Source organism: Oncorhynchus clarkii, chromosome 23, assembly GCF_045791955.1.
Source record: "Oncorhynchus clarkii lewisi isolate Uvic-CL-2024 chromosome 23, UVic_Ocla_1.0, whole genome shotgun sequence".
NCBI lineage: Eukaryota > Metazoa > Chordata > Actinopteri > Salmoniformes > Salmonidae > Oncorhynchus > Oncorhynchus clarkii.
The window spans coordinates 17,444,449-17,458,418 of NC_092169.1; the positions used below are offsets into that span (position 1 = coordinate 17,444,449).

Here is a 13,970-nt window from a genome sequence, read left to right on the forward strand (position 1 = left end):
ATATTTTACATAAAAGGAATGGTAATTCATTGTTTTGTCTGTGAGTTTGGTTTGACCCTCATGTTTGGACGACCCTGTCATTGTGGCGGAGTGACAGACCTGGTGTGGGGAGAGATAACTGCGACAGACAGACAGAGAGAGAGAGAGAGAGAGAGAGAGAGAGAGAGAGCTAACTGTGAGGTCAGTATTAATCATCTCAAGGCAATTTCATGGATAAATACATTTATAGTTTGTAGTCTTTCATACATTTAGAATGAAGCCATCTGTGAAATCCCGCATGTGAATAGACGTTATGTGTCACGTTAGACTCAAGAAAAGGCCCATGGCGAAATGATTCTGGCAGAGATAGGCCACAGCTGTTTAAAATACATTATTCTTCTTGTTATGAAAGGTGAGATGGGTCGTTCCCGCTTCATTAATGCGTGGGCCACTTGCACCTGCGCTCCTGTGTAGAGAGCGCGAGACGCGCAGAGCTCTCCAAATAAGGCTATAGGCCTATAGACCATCTTGTTTGGATGACTTTAACAGAAACGAAACGCAAAACAAACAATGTGTATATAGGTTACAATTGAGTTAAATTGGTGGGGGTGGAAGTGGTACTGTAGTTAGGCTACATAAATTGTTGCTCAATCTCCGGTATTCATGTCCCACTGTCCTGCGGCAGAATAGGGGAAACACTTGTGGCGTACATGAACAATAGCGCGCGCCTGGGACCTATTAAGTAGAAAAGTGTAATATAGACAATACATTATAAGGACTGGCATATCTTCGCAGTATGTATGCCTCTCACGTTGCAGCGTCAAATCGGCAGTGTGCTATGCGCTCGTGACGATTTGCTGACGCGCCTTCAGCCCCACCACCCTGGAGAGAGATGCTGCGAGGGAGCGAAGGGGCTGGGAACCGGTCACTCTATCTCTCTCTTTCTTGATCGAATGTGAAGGAAGCAAGTCCTGCGGCAAAACGAGCGAAATTCCACCGATACCAGGAGAGGCATCCCGGCTCTGTTGTGGAAATGGAGGTTCCAAGATTGGGACACAACTTAACCAGCCCGAGGAGTCCGTGTGAGGGTATGATAAAGAACCTCAGCTTGGACGGTATACAATTATGCGAGCGAGAGGGTAAGCGCACAAAAAAACTGCATTTTGGATTGTCATGTAGCCTAGGTGTTGAAATTTCATGGATTACCCCCATCCACTCCACCAATTTCATTTTGTGTGCATTAGAATATTCCCTTCCATCAGTTAATGAAAGATTACAGCCACGCTAGTGGGCTCTACTAGCCATCTATAGTGGTGCCAGAATGATTGAATAAGGGTCCAAATAGTGGCTAGGGTTTCTGTTTGTCCCTTATTTTATGATGAAAATGTAATAATACGGCAGGTTTACAGTTAATCCGATTTGGACGGTGACTGGTGCGCTGCTGCGTGCGCGGAATAGCTGAGGGCATCAGTGCATTTTCCTCACATAACCTATCTTATGTATGCATCATATGCATTTAGGGTTTTCACTATGAAACGGGCATACATTCCACATGATGGCATTTCAGGAAAATGGGGTTTCACCATTTCAGAACCATGGACGTGGACAGCAGCCGGTGGATCGCTTTTGCAAAGGTTTCAATGAATAGGGAACACTAACGTTATTCATGCCTGGTGCATCTCTGAACAAAGCTTGACATTACAAATATATAGTATATATTGAAGTAGCCTACAGTTAGAGCTGTTTTAAATCAGAAACCACATCCACAAGCTGATACAAAGATAGATTTGAACTGCATTATTTAACATGCTCTGACTAAGAAAAGCTACTATCTTTGAGGATTCAGCTGCATTTTGAAAATACAACTATTTTGGTATGCAACAGAGGAATCACTGTACAATGGTTAAAACGTTATGGTCTGATCATTAAAAGGTTTTGTTGAAGTTTACATTTCGATATCAGGCCTATTAAAACATTTGCAACATTAAGATAGTTTTGAGAAATACATGCAAATGGAGACCAGCTGTTGTTAGGCCCAGCCTAGACTACTCTTTCGATGTATAGCCTATGTTAGCTGATCTGAATGAAAAAATAGCAAGTCATCATCACTGGGGGACTGGGCTCAAAGATGGCTGCACCCATCTGCAGACAGAAGCCCCGTTTATACCTGGTGTTAACATGTGTCCTTTGTCCTAATTGTGCCCACATTTGTAGACAAGTATGTATGTTCAAAAGACACATTGTGATCAGGTTGTGATCAGATCTTCTTGCCCCCTCTGGAGGTAGTCAGGCAAACATTATGTCTGGTTATCTCACAATTGTAGATGGCTCTGGACAGTGAAACTATTTAAATCATCATTATCCATCTTCTAAAATCATTGACAGGTGGTACCATTGACTTATGACATCAATATGTGTCTTAAAAATAAATAAATGAATATTATTTTATAAATAATATCCATGAAATAATTTGCATACAGGGAGGGACCAGGAAATCTGGTCACATTGTGGAAACAGTCGATGGATAAGAGACACATTTTAATACAAGGTGTAGAAGCATATCTGAAAATGTGGGCATAATCAGAATGTGGACAAAATCAGGACCAATGATGTGCCAGGTATAAACAAAGATAAAGATGGAGCATCCACACCCTTCACTCTAATTACTCAGATAATTTTACAATAGAGTGAGAGAACATGGACAAATTCATTTGTTACATAATACGCTGGATGACACATACTCAGTGCTTTATTGCATTACAGTGCCTTTGGAAATTTCAGACCCCTTGACTTTTTTAAACATTTTGTTGCGTTACAGCCTTATTCTAAAATTGATTAAATAAAAAAACCTCCTCAGAAATCTACACAAAATACCCCATAATGACAAAGTGAAAACAGGGTTTTAGACATTTTTGCAAATTTATAAAAAATAATAACCAGAAATACCTTATTTACACAGGTATTCAGACCCTTTGCTATTAGAGTTGAAATTGAGCTCAGGTGCATCCTGTTTCCATTGATCATCCTTGAGATGTTTCTACAACTTGATTTGAGTCCACCTGTGGTAAATTCAATTGCTTGGACATGATATGGAAAGGCACACACGTGTCTATATAAGGTCCTACAGTTGACAGTGCACGTCAGAGCAAAAACCAAGCCATGAGGTCGAAGGAATTGTCCATAGAGCTCAGAGACAGGATTGTGTGAAGGCACAGATCTGGGGAAGGGTACCAAAAATGTCTGCAGCGTTGAAGGTCCCCAAGAACACAGTGGCCTCCATCATTCCTAAATAGAAGATGTTTGGAACCACCAAAACTCTTCCTAGAGCTGGCCGCCCGGCCAAACTGAGCAATCGGGGGAGAAGAGCCTTGGTCAGGGAGGTGACCAAGAACCCGATGGTCACTCTGACAGAGATCTAGAGTTCCACTGTGGAGATGGGAGAAACTTCCAGAAGGACAACAATCTCTGCAGAACTCCAACAATCAGGCCTTTATTGTAGAGTGCCCAGACTGAAGCCACTCCTCAGTAAAAGGCGCATGACAGCCTGCTTGGAGTTTTCCAAAAGGCACCTAAAGACTCTCAGACAACGTGAAACAAGATTCTCTGGTCTGTTGAAAAAAAGATTGAACTCTTTGGCCTGAATGTCAAGCATCACATCTGGAGGAAACATTGCACCATCCCTACGGTGAAGCATGGTGGTGGCAGCATCATGTTGTGGGGATGTTTTTCAGTGGCAGGGACTGGGAGACTAGTCAGGATTGAGGCAAAGATGAATGGAGCAAAGTACAGGGAGATCCTTGATGGAAACCTGCTCCAGAGTGCTCAGGACCTCAGACTTGGGCGAAGGTTCCCCTTCCAACAGGACAACAACCCTAAACACACAGCCAAGACAGCACAGCAGAAGCTTCGGGGCAAGTCTCTGAATGTCCTTGAGGGGCCCAGCCAGAGCCTGGACTTGAACCTAATCAAGCATCTCTGGAGATACCTGAAAATAGCTGTGCAGCAATGCTCCCCATCCAACAGAGCTTGAGAGGATCTGCAGAGAAGAATGGGAAAAACTCCCCAAATACAGGTGTGCCAAGCTTGTAGAGTCATACCTAGGAAGACTAGATGCTGTAATCGCTGAAATATCACATGCACATAATGACAAGAACACACGATGCTGTAATTGTCATTATGAAGCGATTACAGCATTGAGTCTTCTTGGGTATGATGCTGCAGATCCTCTCAAGCTCTGTCGGGTTGGATGGGGAGCGTCTCTGCACAGCAATTTTCAGGTCTCTCCTGAGAGTATTTAATTCCACCTGTGGTAAAGGTGCTTCAACAAAGTACTGAGTAAAGGACATTATGTAAATGTGATATTCCAGTTTTTTATTTGTAATAAATTAGAAAACAATTCTAAAATCTGTTTTTGCTTTGTTATTATGGGGTATTGTCTGTAAATTGATGAAGAAGAAAAAATATTTAATCAATTTTAGAATAAGGCTGTAGCGTAGCAAAATGTGGAAAAAGTCAAGGGGTCTGAATACTTTCCAAAGGCACTGTGCATTTTATTGCAAGACAATAATCAACCATCTATAATCTATGGCCTAGTCACAGAAATATTACAGATGTGCATTTAGAAAGATGTTGAAAGTGACCGCTTAAACTGAGCTTGATAATGTGTCTTTTGATTTGTACATAGGGGCTGTTGTCTAGGCCCTATCTAGTCAATGGTGGTCTTCATTAGGCCACACAGCAGGGCAGTTAGACCCTGCCAACACAGTGCACCAATTGTACCTCTGGTTCTATTTCTCATTTCCTGGGGCAGCTGCCAATCCTATAATGTAGTGGGATGCTCTTTATATCCCCTTACGACTCTGGCCTGATTTTAAAACTCTAATTTTAGTAATGGTATAGGCTGAACTTTCTTATGGATGTTGCTGTTGGTGCCAGCTCTGTGCTTTGTGCTGTGGGTTTACTGGGCTTGTATTGGCCCCTTTGCAGCAAACAAGCACTCTCCAATTTGTCAGTCAATACTGGGTAAATAAGGGATAAGTGTGCTTGAGCTGCCCACTGTTTGTAGTACAACAGCACAACAATCTCTGTCATTACTTTACAGATCCTGAGGGGAAATGAAATGACAGGGTTATAAAAAGCGCCTGCATTCTTTACCAAACATTATAATTGTATGTTGAGTATGAAGCTCCTTTCCCAAGACAGGCTGATTTGTTCACTAGCTTTGATGATGCTTGATGTAGCCTATGACCATCTGTATGTGTTTTGGGGTTGAGCACTCCTATTTGCATGTAGATTACAATATATCTGATCCAATGTCATTGATGATAGGTCCAACATCATGATAATAACAATAAAAACATGCCTACTTGACAGCCTATCTAAACACGAAATCAGTTTAAACCATGTTTTTAGAATAAATCAAGTGTAGGACAGGATCATCTCCTGAAAATGTATTCTCACTAACACCACCGACAGTTTACCTCAACTTCACATGCAGGTGTCAGAGGAAGGCCCTAAAAGTTGTCAAAGACTCCAGCCACCCTAGTCAGACCGTTCACTCTGCTATCGCATGGCAAGCGGTACCGGAGTGCCAAGTCTAGGTCCAAGAGGCTTCTAAACAAGCCATAAGACTCCTGAACAGCTAATCAAATGGCTACCCAGACTATTTGCACCCCCCCCATTTCACTGTAAGGGCTACCTACACCTGTTATATTTGGCGCATACAATTTGATTTGATAGTTTATCCTGCTTTGACAGACTAAAGCTGGCAGCAAGTTGTTTTGATGGGTTGGTGTCACTTTAATTAATGTTCTCTGTGTTTAACTTTTTATGCTGCTAAGCTTGTCGAAATGTAGGGACTGTGCCCTTTAACAAATTGTTTGCTGTCTAGGAATACAGTACATTTAGTTCTCTTGGAAATGTATTGGATTTTCTCCAATGTATTTATACAATTGCTAATTTAATGTTAATTTCAGTGTCACAACCCTGTCTAAAAATATCTAGCAAATATCAATATTTAATCGTCAACACAAACGTGAGAATTCCCAAGCCAACCCAGACTAGAAAATGGCTTTGTCAGAGGCCCATAAATATTTTAGCATTGTGATGTGTATAAAGTGGTTTTCATCATTGAGAAGGCACATGTGGCTGAGCCTTTCCCCTCTGTCTCAAGAATAGCTCTGGGAACTGCATAGAGAAATAACAGAACTGGAACTGACATCAACATTTGAAGGACCCATTACAATTTTAGTGTTTAAGACAAGACATCCTATTTAAAAACTGTATAAGAAATTCAGCCACACTTCAAATGTGTGCCGACCAGGACTAATCTCAATATATATATGTATCACGTCTATGTCCAGTGGTTACCAGTTCAGTTTAGTTACCACGTTGGCAAGATGGTGCAGACAGACATGACAGCTCTGCTTCTAGCTACTAAGCAACTTTGCAGTATTTCATTTTTTTGTGTGTGTTATTTCTGCTTTACTCATCTCATATGTATATACGGTATTCTATTCTACTGTATTTTAATCAATGCCACTCTGACATTGCTCGTCCTAATATTTATATATTTCTTTATTCCATTCTTTTACTTTTAGATTTGTGTATTGTTGTGAATTGTTAGATTCTACTGCACTGTTGGAGATAAGAACTTAAACATTGCGCTACACCCACATTAACATATTCTAAACATGTATATGTGACCAATAACATTTGATTTGATCTGATTGAATAAAATCAAAGTTTATTGCTCGCTTACACAGATGTTATAGTGGATGCAGCAAAATGTTTATGTTACTAGCTCCTAAAAATGCAGTAAAATGTCAAACAAGTACACAAATAATCCAATAAAGCAATAATACAAGAAATCAAGAAATATCAGAACGACTCCAATTAACAACCCAAATAGCACTACAACAGTAGCTAGGTTTCTATCCAGATTGTCATGTGAATATTCTAAAATCTGCACTAAACAATATGCACATTTTACCACCAGAGATGTGTTTCCAGCAAACTAATATATTGTGGATAAAAGTCTGTGCGTGATGACATAGTACACAGAAAAAAATGACTTTTGTGGTTACATTTATCTGTACCGAATGAAAAATGCTAGTTAAAATGGTTTCCATCATATTTTCAACGCTATGATGGTTTTGTCACAAACGTGCCCACTCTGGTCTTGGCACGTGCGCTCTTGCCAACAGCTCGTAGATACAGTGCGGATAGGCTACCTACATTATGAGATTATTATGGATAAGAGCGAGATAATTTCTATTTTTCAAATGGCAGCCAAACATCGATCATCATGTCACCAGAATAAGACACTCGATATTTATTGGATCAAGCCTATGAAGTGCACGTTCACCACCCTGTGAAGTTCATGAGGACTTATTGAATCTGTTGCCTAATAAACTGCATGGTTTTCTGAGTCAAAGTGGGAGGACAAACCACACTACATGAACTCAGCAAAAAAAGAAACGTCCTCTCAATGTCAACTGCGTTTATCTTCAGCAAACTTAACATATGTAAATATTTGTATGAACATAACAATATTCAACAACTGAGACATAAACTGAACAAGTTCCACAGACATGTGACTAACAGACATTTAATAATGTGTAACGGGTGTCGTCGTCGGATGAGGAGGAATCGGAGTGGCATCTCCTCCACGTGGACTGCACCAGATTTGCCCGTTCTTGCTGTGAGATGTTACCCCACTGTTCTACCAAGGCACCTGCAAATTCCCAGACATTTCTGGGGGGAATGACCCTAGCCCTCACCCTCCGATCCAACAGGTCCCAGACGTGCTCATTGGGATTGAGATCCGGGCTCTTCGCTGGCCATGGCAGAACACTGACATTCCTGTCTTGCAGGAAATCACGCACAGAATGAGCAGTATGGCTGGTGGCATTGTCATGCTGGAGGGTCATGTCAAGATGAGCCTGCAGGAAGGGTACCACATGAGGGAGGAGGATGCTGTGAGACACCGCCTCATACCATGACGGACCCTCCACCTCCAAAGCGATCCCACTCCAGAGTACAGGCCTTGGTGCAACGCTCATTCCTTCAATGATAAACGCGAATCTGACAATCACTCCTGGTGAGACAAAACCGTGACTCGTCAGTGAAGAGCACTGTTTGCCCATCCTGTCTGGTCCAGCGAAGGTGGGTTTGTGCCCATAGGTAACGTTGTTGCCGGTGATGTAAGGCAGGTCCTCACCAGACAACAGGCCTGCAAGCCCTCAGTCTAGCCTCTCTCAGCCTACACGTGGTCTGCCACTGCGAGGATGATCAGCTGTCTGTCCTGTCTCCTTGTAGCACTGTCTTAGGCGTCTCACAATACGGACATTGCAATTTATTGCCCTGGCCACATCTGCAGTCCTCATGCCTCCTTGCAGCATGCTTACGGCACGTTCACGCAGATGAGCAGGGACCCTGGGCATCTTTCATTTGGTGTTTTTCAGAGTCAGTAGAAAGGCCTCTTTAGTGTCCAAAGTTTTCATAACTGTGACCTTAATTGCCTACTGTCTGTAAGCTTTTAGTGTCTTAACGACCGTTCCACAGGTGCATGTTCATTAATTGTTTACAGTTCATTGAACAAGCATGGGAAACAGTGTTTAAACCCTTTACAATGAAGATCTGTGAAGTTATTTGGATTTTCACGAATGATCTTTGAAAGACAGGGTCCTGAAGAAGGGACGTTTCTTTTTTTGCTGAGTTTATATTCAGGTGACTCCCAAGTTAACTTTGATATGATGGTAATTATTTCCATATATGTGTAAAAAGGCGTTTCCACTGCCATTTCTCACATAATACACTTTACCGACACAAAAAGATCCCATCATGTCGAACTAACAAATTGTTTGTTGGACCCCCCATTTTGCCCTCAGAACAGCCTCAATCTGTCAGGGCATGGACTGTACAAGGTGTCGAAAGCATTCCACATATCCTACCAACAGGACATTAAATATTGTAATATATATCTTTCACTGAGTCGTGGCTGAACGATGACATTAATAACATACAGCTGATGGGTTTTTACACTATCGGCAGGATAGAACAGCTGCCTCTGGTAAGACACGGGGCGGGGGCCTATGCACATTTGTAAACAGCAGCTGGTACACAATATTTAAGGACTTCTTGAGGTTTTGTTTGCCTGAGGTAGAATATCTCATGATAAGCTGTAGACCACACTATCTACCTAGAGAGTTTTCATCTATATTTTTCATAGCTGTCTACATACCACCACAGACTGATGTTGGCACTAAAACCGCACTCAATGAGCTGTATTTTGCCATAAGCAAACAAGAAAACACTCATCCAGAGGCGACACTCCTAGTGGCCGGGGACTTTAATGCAGGGAAACTTAAATCAGTCTAACCTAATTTCTATCAGCATGTTAAATGTGCAACCAGAGGGAAAAAAATATAGACCACCTTTACTCCAAACAGAGAGACACATACAAAGCTCTCCCTCGCCCTCCATTGGGCAAATCTGACTATAATTCTATTCTCCTGATTCCTGCTGACAAACAAAAATTAAAGCAGGAAGCACCAGTGACTCAGTCTATAAAAAAGTAGTCAGATGAAACTACAGGGCTGTTTTGCTAGCAGAGACTGGAATATGTTCCGGGATTCTTGCGATGGCATTGAGGAGTACATCACCATCAGTCACTGGCTTCATCAATAAGTGCATCGATGACGTTGTTCCCACAGTGACTGTATGTACATACCCCAACCAGAAGCCATGGATTACAGGTGACATTCGCACTGAGCTAAAGGGTAGAGCTGCCGCTTTCAAGGTACGGGACTCTAACCTGGAAGCTTATAAGAAATCCCGCTCTGCCCTCCGACAAACCATTAAGATCTAATCGTACTATACTAACTCCGGCGCTCGTTGGATATGGCAGGGCTTGCAAACTATTATAGACTACAAAGGGAAGCACAGCCGAGAGCTACCCAGTGACACGAGCCTACCAGACGAGCTAAATAACTTCTATGCTCGTTTCGAGGCAAGTAACACTGAAACATGCTTGAGAGCATCAGCTTTTCCTGACAACTGTGTGATCACGCTCTCCACAGCCGATGTGAGTAAAACCTTTAAACAGGTCAACATTCACAAGAACGCAGGGCCAGACGAATTACCAGAACGTGTACTCCGAGCATGTGCTGACCAACTGGCAAGTGTCTTCACTGACATTTTCAACCTCTCCCTATCTGAGTCTCTAATACCAACATGTTTCAAGCAGACCAGCATAGTCCCTGTGCCCAATAACACTAAGGTAACCTGCCTAAATGACTACAGACCTCTAGCACTCACGTCTGTAGCCATGAAATGCTTTGAAAGGCTGGTCATGGCTCACATCAACACCATTATCCCAGAAACCCTAGACCCACTCCAATTTGCATACCGTCCCAACAGATCCAAAGATGATGCAATCTCTATTTGACTCCACACTGCCCTTTCACACCTGGACAAAAAGGAACACCTATGTAAGAATGCTATTCATTGACTACAGCTCACTGTTCAACATCATAGTCCCTTCAAAGCTCATCATGAAGCTAAGGACCCTGGGACTAAACACCTCCCTCTGCATCTGCATCCTGGACTTCCTAACGGATGGTAAGTGTAGGTAACAACACATCCGCAACGCTGATCCTCAACACGGCCTATAGGGAGGACAGAGACCTGACCGTGTGGTGCAAGGACAAAAACCTCTTCCTCTCCGATCAAGAAAAGGAGAGGATTGTGGACTACAGGAAAATGAGGATCGCGCACATCCCCATTCTCATCAACGGGGCTGTAGTGGAGCAGGTTGAGAGCTTCAAGTTCCTTGGCGTCCACATCACCAACAAACTAGCATGGTCCAAGCACACCAAGACATTTTTGAAGAGGGCATGACAAAACATATTCCCCCTCAGGAGACTGAAAAGATTTGGCATGGGTCCTCAGATCCTCAAAAGGTTTTACAGCTGCACCATCGAGAGCATCCTGACTGCATCATCACTGCCTGGTATGGCAACTGCTCGACCTCCAACCGCAAGGCACTGCAGAAGGTAGTGCGTACGGCCCAGTACATCACAGGGGCCAAGTTTCCCGTAACAATAATCGAAAGCCCAATGGAAACAAAAGGGCACACTTAAACAAGTACTAATCAGTGGGAATAGGGGACAGGTGTGCGTAATGAAAGATCCGAAGGGATCCGTGACAGTACCCCCTTGATGCAATAGCAGCGCAATGACACCGGCCTCAAGGGCGATCACAGTAACACAGTGCAGGTCATCAGGACCCGATGCAGCTGCCGAAGTTGCGTAGTCGTCGGACGGGCCAGTTGCCGCTGCCAAAGTTGCGGCTGCGTCGAATGGACCAGTTGCAGTGGCGTCAGATGGACCGGTTGTGGTTGCGTCGGACAGGCCAGTTGCAGCTGCAGAAGCTGCGTCATTGGACGGACCTGTTGTAGCGACCTCTGACGGGCCATTCCCGCTGTCTCCCAAAAGGGTTGATTATTCTGTCACGTTGGTATGAAGGGGTCGGGAGACAGGCGAAGGAATGCGTAATAGGGGTTTTTATTTCCCAATTTACAGCATGCCGTGTAAAGGCACGAGGACGAAGACCAAACAAACACGAATACAAAACACAGGGGATAAACCCAAACAAAAGAGCAAGGAGCACCTCGAATAAATTCACAATTGCACAATGATTATCACACGGGTTGAGACCCCGTAATCATCTGCACAATATACGTGGTACGAAAGCCAAAACAACATAGCACAGGTACTCACACGACCAACGGACATTGTAACAATATTCGACAGCCCTATGGAAACCAAAGGGCACACTTATACAAGTACTAATCAGTGCGAATAGGGGACAGGTGTGCGTAATGAAAGTTCCGGAGGGATCCGTAACATCTACCCCCAAGCCATAAGACTCCTAAACATCTAATCAAATTCATATACATAATTTGCATTGCCACCTTCCACCCCCATTCTACGTTGCTGCTACTCTCTGTTATTATCTATGCATAGTCACATTAATAGCTCTACCTCATGTACATATTAGCTAAATTCCCTCGACACAGGGTGCCCCCGCACATTGACTCTGTACCGGTACCCCCTGTATATAGCCCCGCTATTGTTATTTACGGCTGCTCTTTAATTATTTATTATTCTTATCTCTTACTTTTTATGTATTTTCTTAAAACTGCATTGCTGGTTAAGGGCTTGTAAGTAAGCGTTTCACTGTAAGGACTATCTATACCTGTTGTATTCGGCGCATGTGACAAATAACATTTGATTTGATTTGATTGGCAAACAAACACAATCCATGTCTCAATTGTCTCACGGTTTAGAAATCCTTCTTTAACCTGTCTCCTCCCCTTCATCTACACTGATTGAAGTGGATTTAACACGTGACATCAATAAGGGATCATTGCTTTTACCTGGATCCACCTGGTCAGCCTGTCATTGAATGAGCAGATGTTCTTAATGTTTTGTACACTCAGTGTATATTAGCTATGTCAAGAATCCAGTATATAAATAAATATGCAGTGTGTATAAACAGTGTAACTAAAATACAATGTACAGTAATATAAATATTAGAATGAACTTTGTTGTGAAAACAGTATTTAAATAGACAGTACAAAACCACATGGAAAAATGTATAGAATTGCAGAAAATTAGTCCGGAATATAAATATACAGTATATTGTACATATGTGAATGGTGTGTATAGACAGAATGGGCAGTATGTGAATAGAAAAGGTCTGTACAGCAGTAGTTATATAGGATAAGCCATGACTATAATACAGTATATGCAAATAAAGTTGGTAAAACAGTATGTAAACATTATTATAGTGGCTAGTGTTCAATGACTCTATGTACAAATGGCAGCAGTCTCTAAGGTGCAGGGTAGAGTGCCGAGTATTAGCCAGCTAGTGACAGCATCTAAGGTTCAGGGAAGGTTACTGGGTTGTCCGTGATGGATGGGTGACATTCATTTAACCAAGTACTGAGAGACCTCCCAACTGCCATCCCCCCATTCCAGCTGGGACACCATCAGAGCCAGCCTCACTGTCGGATACAGGCCGAGTGTGTGAGTTGAGCCTACCATCTGTCTTGCAGTATCAACAACTAAATGAACAGTAACAGTAAAGCCCCTCCCCAAGAGCACAATTTTACCCAACTTTAGCTCAGGCCAGTTGCTATTTGTTTTTCTACAATGTACTAACAAGAGAGGCTTAGACTCAAATCCCCTAAAAGCCCGTGGAAATAATAGAGAAACCTTTTAAGCGATAACTCCAGGAACGTTATGGGGAAATGGAGAGATCACTAGAGATCAGTCATACTCTCGATACCATACCAGTGGTGTAAGCAAATCATATCAAAGATGTGATTTGATTCATTGTCCTGGCTCTCTGACAACTCAGAGACCATATTTTGTGTGGGCAGTTGACCCATGAGTGTGTCTGGCAGGAAGAGTAATCCATGTCAGTTACACTGCTGCTGTCCACCTCATCCAGACCAGACACTGCTCTTAGAGCTCTCTGTGGATTTAACCCTTTCTTGTGAACAGAATGTGTAACCTAGTTGGAGGACAAAATGATGTTGAAATCGAAATGGTTATTTAGGTAAAAGGGTATTCTTGATCAAAATGATAAATTATGTATAAAGTTCCATAATGGATTGATTTTTAAGCCAAAGTATTCTGTTGAGGGATTTAACATAGGCCTCATTTCATTTCACTCTGGTGTCATTAACAAATTCTATGCGAATGAAAAACAGTGACTCATCTATTTTTGACAAGTTAAGAATGAACGCGCTTATCGTCCTTCCCCAAGAGGCATTTTGGATTGAATTAATTTGCTAGAACAGCTGGTTATATTTACAGCCGACTTCTTTTGTGATAGACATGGTTTTATTTAGTCCATCACTCAGAATTCTCAGACATTGTTTTTCTCCTTGTTTCTATGTTGTTTTCTTTGTTGATCAA

General features: G+C 42.4%; 1 protein-coding gene across 1 annotated transcript in view; it reads left to right on the plus strand.

Annotated features, from left to right (window-relative positions):
* Positions 1 to 906: 906 nt before the first annotated feature.
* Positions 907 to 13,970, plus strand: part of LOC139381637 (phytanoyl-CoA hydroxylase-interacting protein-like) — a 45,320-nt gene continuing 32,256 nt past the window's right edge. The window contains exon 1 of the mRNA XM_071125312.1: positions 907 to 1,118. Coding sequence (XP_070981413.1) covers positions 1,013 to 1,118 — 106 coding nt within the window. The 5' untranslated portion in view covers positions 907 to 1,012. The remainder of the gene's footprint in view (positions 1,119 to 13,970) is intronic.